The 12648-nt window shown below is 35.1% G+C and overlaps 2 protein-coding genes across 2 annotated transcripts; one reads left to right on the top strand and one right to left on the bottom strand.

The window, feature by feature from the left end:
* Window positions 1–2464: 2464 nt before the first annotated feature.
* On the bottom strand, window positions 2465–2915 carry LOC101892244 (larval cuticle protein 9). Its single transcript, XM_005190160.4, has 2 exons — window positions 2852–2915; window positions 2465–2791 (listed from the first exon to the last, which is right to left on the bottom strand). The coding sequence occupies exons 1-2, from the start codon at window positions 2861–2863 to the stop codon at window positions 2519–2521; spliced, it is 285 nt and encodes a 94-aa protein (XP_005190217.1). The 5' UTR covers window positions 2864–2915; the 3' UTR covers window positions 2465–2518.
* Window positions 2916–10319: 7404 nt separating this feature from the next.
* LOC101892415 (larval cuticle protein 9) lies at window positions 10320–10720 on the top strand. Its single transcript, XM_011296922.3, has 2 exons — window positions 10320–10384; window positions 10448–10720. Exons 1-2 carry the CDS (start codon window positions 10373–10375, stop codon window positions 10718–10720), a joined length of 285 nt encoding a protein of 94 aa, XP_011295224.1. The 5' UTR covers window positions 10320–10372.
* Window positions 10721–12648: the final 1928 nt, after the last annotated feature.

The following is a 12648-nucleotide window of genomic DNA, read 5'->3' as shown; positions in this document are numbered from 1 at the left end:
TATAATGGACCGCACCGATCTACCTTCCACTGAATCTATTTTTTAGCCTCCACCTTGGAAAGGAGGGTATATTAAATTTGTTATTCCCTTTTTAAAACCTCTTAATATTCGTCGTATACCCCATAAAGTATACATTATCATGGTCAGCATAAAATTGTAAGTCGATTTAACGGTTTCAGTCTGTCTGTCTGTCCGTCCGCCTGTTGAAATCATGATGCAGTTCACATTAACTGACGTAGAGCTTTTAAATTTGGCTCAATAGTTGGTATTGTGCATGGTTGGTATTGAAAATGAGATATGTCGTTCCATGATTTCGTATAGCCCCCATAATGATGATTTTAGTCACATTTGTTCACGGAATTGTTCCAAATAAGTTATTGTTTGTTCCACATCCGTTTGTAGAACACTTTCTGTTTAGGTCCACGTACTCCTGTAACGTCCATATAAGAGTACCTCCGATGTTCGATATTTTGATGATTTTATAACTGGTTCTAATTCTGGCGGCTGAATATAGTGTATTGTTCCACTTTTTACTATAGTCTTATATAAGGGTACTTTCCGATATTCGGTATTTTTCATTTCTAATAATCATCTTTGATCAGGAACTAAAAATATACGATATCTAAAAAGCATCAGTATTTCATTAAATCGCTTTAGCGAATTGAAACGTGTAATATCAGCCCGAATAGTATGGAATTTTGCACATACAACCAAATTAGGCCTGAGAATAAGTATGCCAAATTTGATCGAAATCGGTTCAGATATAGCTATAGCTCCCATATATATTGTTCATCCGATTTGTTATTTTTGTCCTCCGCAGCCGTAATATACACTCTGTAATAACAATATTTGGGGAAATATATCAAATGCAACTCAGAAATACCATTTCTAAATTTTATCGAGATCGGTTCAGATATAGCTATAGCTCCCATATATATTGTTCATCCGATTTGTTGTATTTGTTACCTACAGCTGTAGTATGCATGAAATATATCAAATAGAGCTCAGAAATATCTTTGCCAAATTTTATCGAGATCGGTTCAGATTTCAATATAGTTCCCATATATATCTTTATCCGATTTCAAATTAATTTTGCACCAAATGGGCAATACAAGTCCGAATTTTAAAGATTTTTTTACGGATTTTATTTTATTTTTTTTTTTTTGGAAAATTGCCAAAATTGTTCCAAATGGTGGACGGTATTCAAAGATCGGCCCGGCCGAACTTACTGCTTCTTTACTTGTATCATTTTTATACCCTACACCACAAGGTGGTCAGGGTGTTATGTCTTTGTGCATTTGTTTGTAACAGGCAAAGGGAAATGAGATAGACCCATAGTTCCTTTTGTTGATTTGCATAGAATCACTTTCTGAGTTGATTTATGCATGTCAGTCCGTCTGTCCGTCCGTCCGTCCGCCTGTCCATGTATTCTTGTGAACAAAATGCAGGTCGCATTTATTATCCGATTGAGATGAAATTTTGCAAACAAAATTTGTTTGACCCAAGGACGAACCCTATTGAAATTGGAGATAATCGGTAAAAATTTAGATATAGCTCCCATATATATCTTTGTCCGATTTGCCTTTTATTGTGCACCAAACGTGTAATATCAGTTCGAATAGTATGGAATTTCGCATGTACGATCAGATTGGACCTCAAAATAAGTATACCAAATTTCATTGAAATCGGTTCAGATATAGCTATAGCTCCCATATATATTGTTCATCCGATTTGTTATTTTTGTCCTCCGCAGGCGTAATATGCACTCTGTAACAACAATATTTGAGGAAATTTATCAAATATAGCTCAGAAATACATTTGCTAAATTTTATCGAGATCCGTTCAGATTTGGATATAGCTCCCACATATAACTTCGTCCGATTTACATTGGATTGTGCACCAAACGTCTAATATTTGCCCAAATTGGATGAAATTTGGCACTTACGACCGAATTGAGTCTAGAAGCTAGTATGTCAAATTTAGTGAAGATCGGTTCAGATATAGCTATAGCTCCCATATATACTGTTCATTCGATTTGTCATATTTGTTACCCACAGCCGTAATATGCACTCCGTAACAGGGTAATATATCAAATAGAGCTCAGAAATATCTTTGCCAAATTTTATCGAGATCGGTTCCGATTTGGATATAGTTCCCATATATATTTTTATCCGATTTCAAATTAATTTCGCACCAAATGGGCAATACAAGTCCGAATTTAAAAGATACAAATGCTTCGGAATATTTAGTCCTTTGCATTTTAAATTATAATTATAGTCATAGCGTGTATGATTGAATTCTCCCATAAAAACTTTTAATTATTAAGTGGAGCTCAACTAAATTAGCAAAGTGGTGTAGGGTATCATAAAATCGGCCCCGAGTCGATTAATCGGGTCGATTAAAACTCCTGTACCTACTCTGATATTGGCCGCCAAACCAATTATTATTTAAAGACATTTTCAGGTAATTTTCTAAAAAATTGATGTACTAATTTATTAACAGACAATATGCTACATTCTTATTCGGAATGTTCTACTTTGGGATGGTAACCGTAGTCATCGGCGGTGTAGGTCACTTTGACGTGTTTGCCATCCTTGGTGACGAATTCAAATTCACCCTTGACCAACCAGGTCTTCTCACCCTCCAAATGGCCTTCTTGGAAAGCACGGATTTTGTTGGTCAATTCGTAGCCATATTTAAAGTCCTCCTTGTTGACTTCACGGAATTCTTTGACAACATCAGCTTCTTCGTTGGCGAAGGCAACGGCGAAAAGGCAGGCAAGGAGAACAATCTGTAGAACAATTGGTTATTAAAATTTTATTTAGAAAGTGTTTCTCCACCCAATACTCACGGAGAATTTCATTTTGATTCTAGTTTGGTTCTCAAGTGAAATTTGAACTGATTAATCTAAAACTGAAATCTGAATTTATATGGGAAATTCGTGGAGTAGTTCAAATCTGAAAGTGATAGCGAAACCGGAATGTGAAATTTGATTTAGTATGTCGGTAACAGTTATTTTTGGAATAGTTTTCTAGTTTTTAATTAGGTTCTGTAGTAAATGCACATGTGTCTGTCATGTTTTGTCAATTCTTGCGTGCACTTGCATTCCAATATCTATTTATGAAATCCTTACTAAAACCAGGAAATTCCTATTGAGAGAAATGTTTCGTTTTCAAACAAGGTTAGTTGATTAATTTATGGTAAGGTATGCTATGTTACATATCGATTACTATACATATTTTGAAAATCTGTGATTTAAACCGTAATTTTGAAATATATTGCATCAAATTTCCGTACCTCACTTCATGGACGTAGTGAAGCCCTGTTGTCATTTATCATACGAAGAGAATATCCGTATTGAACAGTAAATTGGGTAACAAGTAAAGAAAATCTTAAAAAAAATAATAGTACTGGGATGTAATATTCGAGTCAGTTCTATTTTTGCAAGTAAAATCGGTTAGTAAAAAGTCTGAAAAAGCTAACGGTGTCGTTAAGTGTGAGCGGTTGTTATTTATTGCGAATTTCAAAATTCAAACAATTCTGTTGAAAACTGTAGCTACAATCACTAAAATACCAAATATGCCGAGTTACCGCTAGATGGAGGAGTAAAAAATCATGGATATATTCCGGCATATTCTCTCACAGAAGATAGAACCCATGGCGAACTCTACATACGAATTTTAAACGATTTCGCTAAATATTAAGACTTTAAATTAGCTGAATATAGAATATCGATTGGTATCGTTATAGTTGTCGTTTCATAAGCCCCACGGACATAATCCCCATTCCATTATGGGGTTATGGCCAAAAAAGGAAATAATTCCCATAATCTTCGTAAAAATCGGCCATAATCCCCAGAAACAGCGGACATAAACCCCAAAACGGCAAAGTAATTTTTTTCGTGGGGGAAATACCCGGTTGCACGGTTAGTCGATCCGAAAGTTCGGATACAAAATTCGGTTCTAGAAAATTGATATGTACAAAATGTATCATCCTTTCAAGGTACGATTTTCAAGCTTATGAAAATGCCTATCCAACAACTGGTCATACGATGGTTGTTTGAACCGGTTCCGGAGCAGTAAAAAAATGATTAATTTTGTATCTGGACTTTTTGAAAACTCCCTAAAAACGAAAATGGACCTATTATTGGGAATCAAGATCTACCTACTACATTATAGCCTATACCCCTGCTTTCCAAAATGGTGCAAAATGTGCTGATATCTCTTGTAGTTTTGAACATATCAGTTTTGTAGAATTGCATAAAATGCGAATTTGGTATACGAACTTTCGGGTCGAATAACCCCATATATCCCCCACGACAAAAATAACTATGCAGTTAAGCATGTTAAAACCAGTAGGGAAAGGTCGAACGTTGGACGGGGTCGACTATATGATACCCTAATCCACTATGCGTATTCTGAAGATCTCCCGTAACAAAAAAGTTTATGACTTCGATAAGGGTAATATTAAACAATTAAAAGCCATTAAGTTCGGCCGGGCCAAACTTTTAATAGGGGAAACGAAACATTAGAACCCATTGTGACCCACAAATACAAATTTTTAGACATATTCGTGGCAAAAATCATCAAAATACCGAATATCGGGAGGTACTATTATATGGGGGCTATGCCAAATCGTGGACCTTTACATGCAATGTTTCGCCACCACCATACAATATTCCACCACACGAACTAGGACCTATTATGACCTACAAATACCAATTTTAAGACAAATCCGTGAAATCATCAAAATACCGAATATCGGGAGGCACCGTTATATGGGGACTATACCAAAACGTGGACCGATATGTCAATATAAAGAGTTTTATCTAATTTGAGCTCACCTTACATAAATGGTGAAAAATAACCGTAAAATCGGATGAAGATGTATATCGAAGCTATATAAAAATCTCGATAAAATTTGGCACAGGTATTTTCGAACTGTATCTGATGTCTAGTATCAAATATGATTGTTGTGGAGTACATATTACGCATGTGAGGGACTTTAGCATCAAATCGGATGAAACGTATGTATGGGAGCTTTTTACGAAATTTGATGTATTTGCTTCTAGACTGAATTTGATCGGATGTGCCAAAAATTAGTTCTTTTGGACTGAAATTGGCCATTTGGTACACAATTAACCCGAAATCGGTTGAAGATATGGGAGATATATCTAAATTCGAACCGATTTTCACCAGTTTCAATAGGGTTCGTCCTTGGGCCAAACAAATGTTGTTTGGAAAATTTCATCTCAATCGACCTGCATTTTGTTTACAATAATACATGGACAGATCCTCAAAAGTAACTATGAGTCTACCTCGCTTTCTTTTCCATGTTGCAAACAAATGCACAAAGACGTAATACCCGACACTATGTGGTGTAGGGTATAAATACCTACGTAATTTATTTTCTTTTTAAGTTCAGGTCAATCCGAGCATAGGCCATAAACTCAACTTAAGCTTTATTTTCTTCTGAGGATTATGTTTGTAAAATTTTCGGACTTAACCAACAGCAGACAGTCATACTTTTCATGGGGATTATGTCCGGCCAGTTTGTGGGCCCAAAACATCCTTGGAAAGAACTGTCCATATAGGTCCAAGTATATAAAGTTTAATTGGATGATTTTTTCAACGAAATTTTCTAAACGTTGGCATTTGGAGTTTGCAATGTGATCTACCGTTTCTGGAAGATAACATTCCATATGTTTTAGCCGATGAAAATTTCAATCTTCTCAAAGTCATACCATGCGCTTTATTGCAGTGATTTTTGGCCCGAAAACATAAAAAAATATCTGCATCAAATTTGGTTTAAAGCGATTTAGTTTAAGACATGACATTCATACGTTAGTCCAATTTTTAATTTACACCGTTCTAAAGCCGTAACACGCTATCAACAACGATCATATTTTGCATCATTTACTTCATATAAATTCCGAATATAAACGTTAGTACATTATGATTAGCTGTACTATGCATCTTGGAGTTGGGTAATATAAAGTCAGCCCCGAACATCCTTTCTTTACTTGTTAAATTCAATTTTGTATCTGGCATATGCAATTTCTTATTTTCATACAAATGAAATATTATGTATAGCGGAGCATTCATCCTTATGCATATTGATGGTTTTGCCACAATGTTATACCCTCCACCATACTATGGAGGGTATATTAATTTTGTCATTCCGTTTGTAACTCCTCGAAATATTCATGTCAGACCCAACAAAGTATATATATTCTTGATCAGCGTAAAATTCTAAGACGATTTAGCCATGTCCGTCTGTCTGTCTGTCTGTCCGTCTGTCTGTCTGTCTGTTGTAATCACGCTATCTTTCGAACAAATTGAGATAGAAGGCTAAAATTTTGCACACATGTATTTTTTCCCAGTAGGCAGGTTAAGTTCGTAAATGGGCCATGTAGGTCCAAGTTATCATATAGCCCCCATATAACGGTACCTCCCGATATTCGGTATTTTGATGATTTTAGCGACATTATTCACCGGAATTATTTCAAATTTGGCATTAGAAGTTTGTAATGGATGCTACAGCCTAAGACAGAAAATTATCTGTGCAGGTCCACGTCTTCCTGTAGCCCCCATATAACGGTACCCCCGATATTCGGTTTTTTGATGATTTTAGCGACATTGTTTACCGAAATCGTTTCAAATTTGGTATTTGAAGTTCGTAATGGATACTACATCCTAAATCAAAAAATGAGCCATGTAGGTCCACGTCTTCATATAGCCCCCATATAACGGTACCCCCCGATATTTGGTATTTTGATGATTTTAGCGACATTGTTTACCGGAATCGTTTCAAATTTGGTATTTGAAGTTCGTAATGGATACTTCATCCAAAGTCAAAGAATGAGCCATGTAGGTCGACGTCTTCATATAGCCTCCATATAACGGTACCCCCGATATTCGGTACTTTAATGATTTTAGCGACATTATTTACAGGGATTGTTTCAAATTTCGTATGTGAAGTTCGTAATGGATACTTCAGCCCATGCCAGAAAATTATCTGTGCAGGTCCACGTCTTCGTATAGCCCCCATATAACGGTACCCCCCATATTCGGTATTTTGACGATTTTAGCTACATTATAAACAGATTTTTCTTCAAGTTTCGCATTTAAATATTGTAATAATTTATGACAAAAGTTGCCTATGCAAGCCCACGTCGTCGTATAAGCATTCGGTATTTTTAAGATTTTAACAGAGTTTTTAACGGTTTTTTTTTGGAAATTGCCAAATTTGTACCAAATGGTGGAGGGTATTAAAAGTTCGGCCCGGCCGAACTTACAGCTTTTTTACTTGTTTTGCACTCAAAGCATACTTTCGAAAAATGGAGGTAAAAATTTAGATTTAGCAATGGTATTGTTATTGCTACATGCAAATAAATTTAATTTTCCAAAAATTCTTATTTACCATGGAGATGTTACATAATTCTCTATTAAATGTATTTAATGTATGTATACATACTGATTTACTTGTTTGTGTTGTCTGCACTGTGTTTCATTAAAATATAAACATTATGACTCATATATTGAATGCGATTTAAATATATTTCAAATTTATGTTCGCCCGCCCACACAGTGTTTGTAGACAGTTTATGTATTTGCATTATGCATTTTTTAAAAAACCACAATCAGTTTGCTTCAAAATCATAATTGGAAGCGCAAAACTTGTTATCTAAACTATTTTTAAGCTCTAACAAACTATTGAAAATTTTAAATAAATGCCCATAAACATATCGTATTTTCTTATTGCATTTGATTAATAATTGCTGTATCATAATTATGCCATTCATACAGGGTGAGATGAAAAAACTGCAACTGCAAGATGAAAAAACTGCAAAACAAAATGATCGTGTTTACTTGGCAAAAAGGTCAGCTTTCGGTTGGCCACCAGAACTCAAGCGCCGGCCATGGTGATGGTGTAGGCCGCCATAACAGCCGATGGTCGCTCTCCGCTCGCATTAATCGGCCGTGGCATCAGAATAAATGCCGAATATTATCGCGAAAATATTCTGGATGGTTTATTAAAGCCTTGATCATGCAAACATCGGACATTCCAACAGGACTAAGCACCATCGCACTCAGCACGTGCCACTCAAGTATCGTTACAAAATGAGGTTCCTCGTTTCATTTCCAGCGGACAATGGTCACCAAATACCAATCCGTTGGAATATTGTGTCTGGAGTATTTTGGAAAGCAAGGTTGGCACTAAAAATACCCAAGTGTCGAATGGGCCAAAATACGGTAGTGCAAAATTCGGGCAGCGTGTGATGGTTTCATTGGCCGTTTGAAGTCTATAATTCGTGCCAAAGGTGACCAATTCGAAAAAATCTAAACTTATTCTAAAACTTGATGCCATTTCCGACATTTTTGCTTTCGTTCAATAAAATTAATAAAATCCAATTTCAGTGGCTTTACTACGAGCTCATTTTCAATATTTGCCCAATGGAATATTTCGATATGTTCAGCGATATGTTTTCGGCCACTGCGACGTGGGTTTCAATCAAGTCGCTTCTTTACTTTTCGAACCATTTCTGCTGATGTTGCTGTTTTCTTCCGTCCACTTCCTTGACGTCGGGCTACGCTACCAGTATCACGGTAACGAGCGATGGTACGAGACACAAAAGATTTATTTACATTTAAATGCTAGAGTGCCTTAACGATAGCTACTTTCGTTTTTCCAGCCAAATATAAAACAATCACACTATCACGCTTAAATTCCATCACGAATAACTTTTTTCTGAAAAGTTCTCAAACAAAATATTGAGGTGTCACTGGAAAAATTCTAACAGCTGGCGGACCAGTGGCTTAGAAATGACAGCAGTCTGAAGTTGGTTGCAGTTTTTTCATCTCACTCTGTAGGTTCGATTATAATAATTGGAAATTTTCAAATGAATGAATTTTGGAAATAAAATCCTTAAAAAAAGCTGTTACAATTAAAAAAAAAAATACCGAATATAGCCGTTATATTAGGGTCTATACGACGTGGACCTACATAGGCATTGTTTGTCATTCGAAACTTGAAATAAACGGTGAATAATTTAGATAAAATCATCAAAATATCCTATATGTGGAAGTACCGTTATATGGGGGCTATACGAAGACTTGCACAAACAATTTTCTGTCATAGGCTGTAGTATCCATTACGAACTTCAAATACCAAATTTGAAACAATTCGAATATCGGGAGGTACCGTTATATGGGGGCGTTTTCATGGCCCATTTATGAACTTAACCCGCCTACTGGGAAAAATAAACATGTGTGCAAAATTCTAGCTTTCTATCTCAATTCGTTCGAAAGATAGCGTGATTACAACAGACGGAGAGACAGACAGACGGATATCGCTAAATCGACTTAGAATTTTACGCTGATCAAGAATATATATACTTTGTTTGGCCTGACATGAGTATTTCGATGAGTTACAAACGGAATGACAAAGTTAATATACCCTCCATAGTATGGTGGAGGGTATAAAGAAACCCTTGCAAAATTAATTGATACAGATTTTGATATAAGACCTATATCTTTACTTGAATTCAAGTAGATTGCTCGTCTTGTGTAAAATTAGCCTGAATGGAATGAATTTAATAATAATGACGTAATATTGATTTTCAGTACAATATGTAAGAATCAGCCGGGAAATACTCTTGTAAAATTTTAACGACATCGGTTCTTATGTAGTTCTATCCCCCATGTATATCTTCGTTCACGAAATGTGTAACATTAGCGCAAATGGTATGAGATTTAGCTATAGCTCCCATTTTTATGTTTCATACTATTTTATAACTAAGTTCTTCAAATCCGTATTATACACTTAATAACAAGGATTTTCCTTACAAGATGTAAGGTTTCTTTGCCGAGTTTTGTCGAGATCCGTTCAGTTGTTCCACACGGATTTATTTTGAAGTATTCTCAAAGTCACAACATTCTTCCCGTAGCATTGATATTTGATTGGAATTTATTTAACTCTTGAAATAGTTTTATATTTGCGAACGCGATCATAAATGCTACTGAGTTGTCTGGAACATATGACATCATGGTAGATATCGCTATGAAATCATTATTCCTGTATCTTTGATTACACAACTACTCTCTTCCTCTCTCTCTACAACAACAATATAATTAGTGTTATATAAAACATGAAGCGAATCTTCCAAACTACTTTTTATGTCCCATTCCCACTAACCCATTAACACAGAATTGCCATACTAAATCAAATTATATTTGTACTGAACGAATTCCAGTTTGTGTTTTCAAAAACTAGAACTACAAAATAATGTCTTCGTATAAATACGGATTGCATTGTTACCAAAAAACAGTTCAGTTTAAGAAATCCACAAAAACTAAACATTTAGAACAAAATGAAATTCACCGTAAGTGTAGTGAAGGAAACGATTTTTCAAAAACATGTCTTATAAAAAATCTTATATTTGCAGATTGTTCTCCTTGCCTGCCTGTTCGCCGTTGCCTTCGCCAACGAAGAAGCCGATGTCGTTAAGGAATTCCGTGAAGTCAACAAGGAAGACTTCAAATATGGCTACGAATTGACAAACAAAATCCGTGCTTTCCAAGAAGGTCATTTGGAGGATGAAAAAACCTGGATTGTCAAGGGTGAATACGAGTTCGTCACCAAGGATGGCAAACACGTCAAAGTGACCTACACCGCCGATGACTACGGTTACCATCCCAAAGTAGAACATTCCGAATAAATTAGTAAACCAATATTTATTTATTAATTCATTTGCCGTAGAAATTGTTATAATATAACATTGAGAAATAAACATTACACAATTTATTGTGTTTAAATATTAAGAAATAATTTCGACGTTATAAATTTTTTAAAATCACAGGGTTAATGATTGAAAAAATATCAAAGAAAGGAGTGGAAAAAGGTGAAAAGAATAAAATGAACTTTTTATACACTTAACGTATATTTTCATTAAGGCTTCCAGAAATCATAACATTATCTCTATAGATATGACTAGCACTTGATTTTACATTCATTCAAAATTGATATGCGAATATTTGTTTGTTAAAAAAAAAAAAACAATTTAAAAAAAATTTAAAAAATGTAATTTTTGTAATACTTTAATGCGTAAACAAACAAAAAGCTCGATCTCCAAACGCATGAACATGCCAGGAACAGCTGACCATGAACATGACAAATTTAGTTTTCTTTCGGATTTATTAATTTCATAGCAAATGCCAAGCGTGCAAGAAACTGCAATCTTTTGAAGTTGAGTGGTATTTCTATTGCCATTAGTGAATTCGAGGTAACAACATACTTTCCCATAATAAGCGTATCTCAATTAAATTCTTGTGTAGATTTTTTAGGTCAGGGTATTATGTCTTTGTGCATTTGTTTGTAACAGGCAAAAGGAAACATGATAGACCCATAGTTACTTTTGATGATCTGCATAGAATCACATTCTGAGTCGATTTATACATGTCCGTCCGTCCGTATGTCCATGTATTTTTGTAAACAAAGTACAGTTCGCATTTATTGGGCTATCCAGATGAAATTTTGCACAAATCATTTGTTTGGCCCAAGGACGAACCCTATTGAAATTGGAGATAATCGGTAAAAATTTAGATATAGCTCCCATATATATCTTCGTCCGATTTGCCGTTTATTGTGCACCAAACGTGTAATATCAGTCCGAATAGTATGAAAATTTGCAAGTACGATCAGATTGGACCTGAAAATAAGTATGCCAAATTTGATCGAAATCGGTTCAGATATAGCTATAGCTCCTATATATATTGTTCTTCCGATTTGTTATTTTTGTCCTCCACAGCCGTAATATGCACTCTGTAACAACAATATTTGGGGAAATATATTAAATACAGCTCAGAAATACATTTGCTAAATTTGATAGAGATCGGTTCAGATTTGGATATAGCTCCCATATATAACTTCGTCCGATTTACCTTGATTGTGAACCAAACGTCTAATATTTGCCCAAATGGGATGATATTTTCCACTTACGACCGAATTTGGTCTAGAAGCTAGTATGTCAAATTTGGTGAAGATCGGTTCAGATATTCCTATAGCTCCCATATACTGTTAATCCGATTTGTTATATTTGTTACCCACAGCCGTAATATGCACTCCGTAACAACGATATTCACGGAAATATATCAAATACAGCTCAGTTTGCATTTGGATATAGGTTCCATATATATATATTTATATATATATATATATTTATCCGATTTCAAATTAATTGTGCACCAAATGGGCAATACAATTCCGAATTTAAAAGATACAAATGCTTCGGCATATTTAGTCATTTGAACTTTAAATTATAATTATAATCATAACGTGTATGATTGAATTCTCCCCTTAAAACTTTTAGTTGCTATGCGGAGCTCAACTAATTTAGCAAAGTGGTGTAGGGTATCATAAAGTCGGCCCGCCCGACTTTAAGACTTTCTTTACTGGTTTACTGTTAGCCTAATGTGGGTCAATGCTTCTCAATAAAATCATATTACAATCTGAACCAATTTAAATATAATTTGACACAATTTTTTTCACGCCAAATTCCGTCAATCCTTCCATATATCATTGACATTGGAGATACATACCGTGTTGGGTGCATCAAATGTGAGAAATCTGCCGAGAATACATATATGT

Source organism: Musca domestica, unplaced genomic scaffold (assembly GCF_030504385.1).
Source record: "Musca domestica strain aabys unplaced genomic scaffold, Musca_domestica.polishedcontigs.V.1.1 10, whole genome shotgun sequence".
Lineage (NCBI taxonomy): Eukaryota > Metazoa > Arthropoda > Insecta > Diptera > Muscidae > Musca > Musca domestica.
This window is presented reverse-complemented; position numbering and strand designations above follow the sequence as displayed.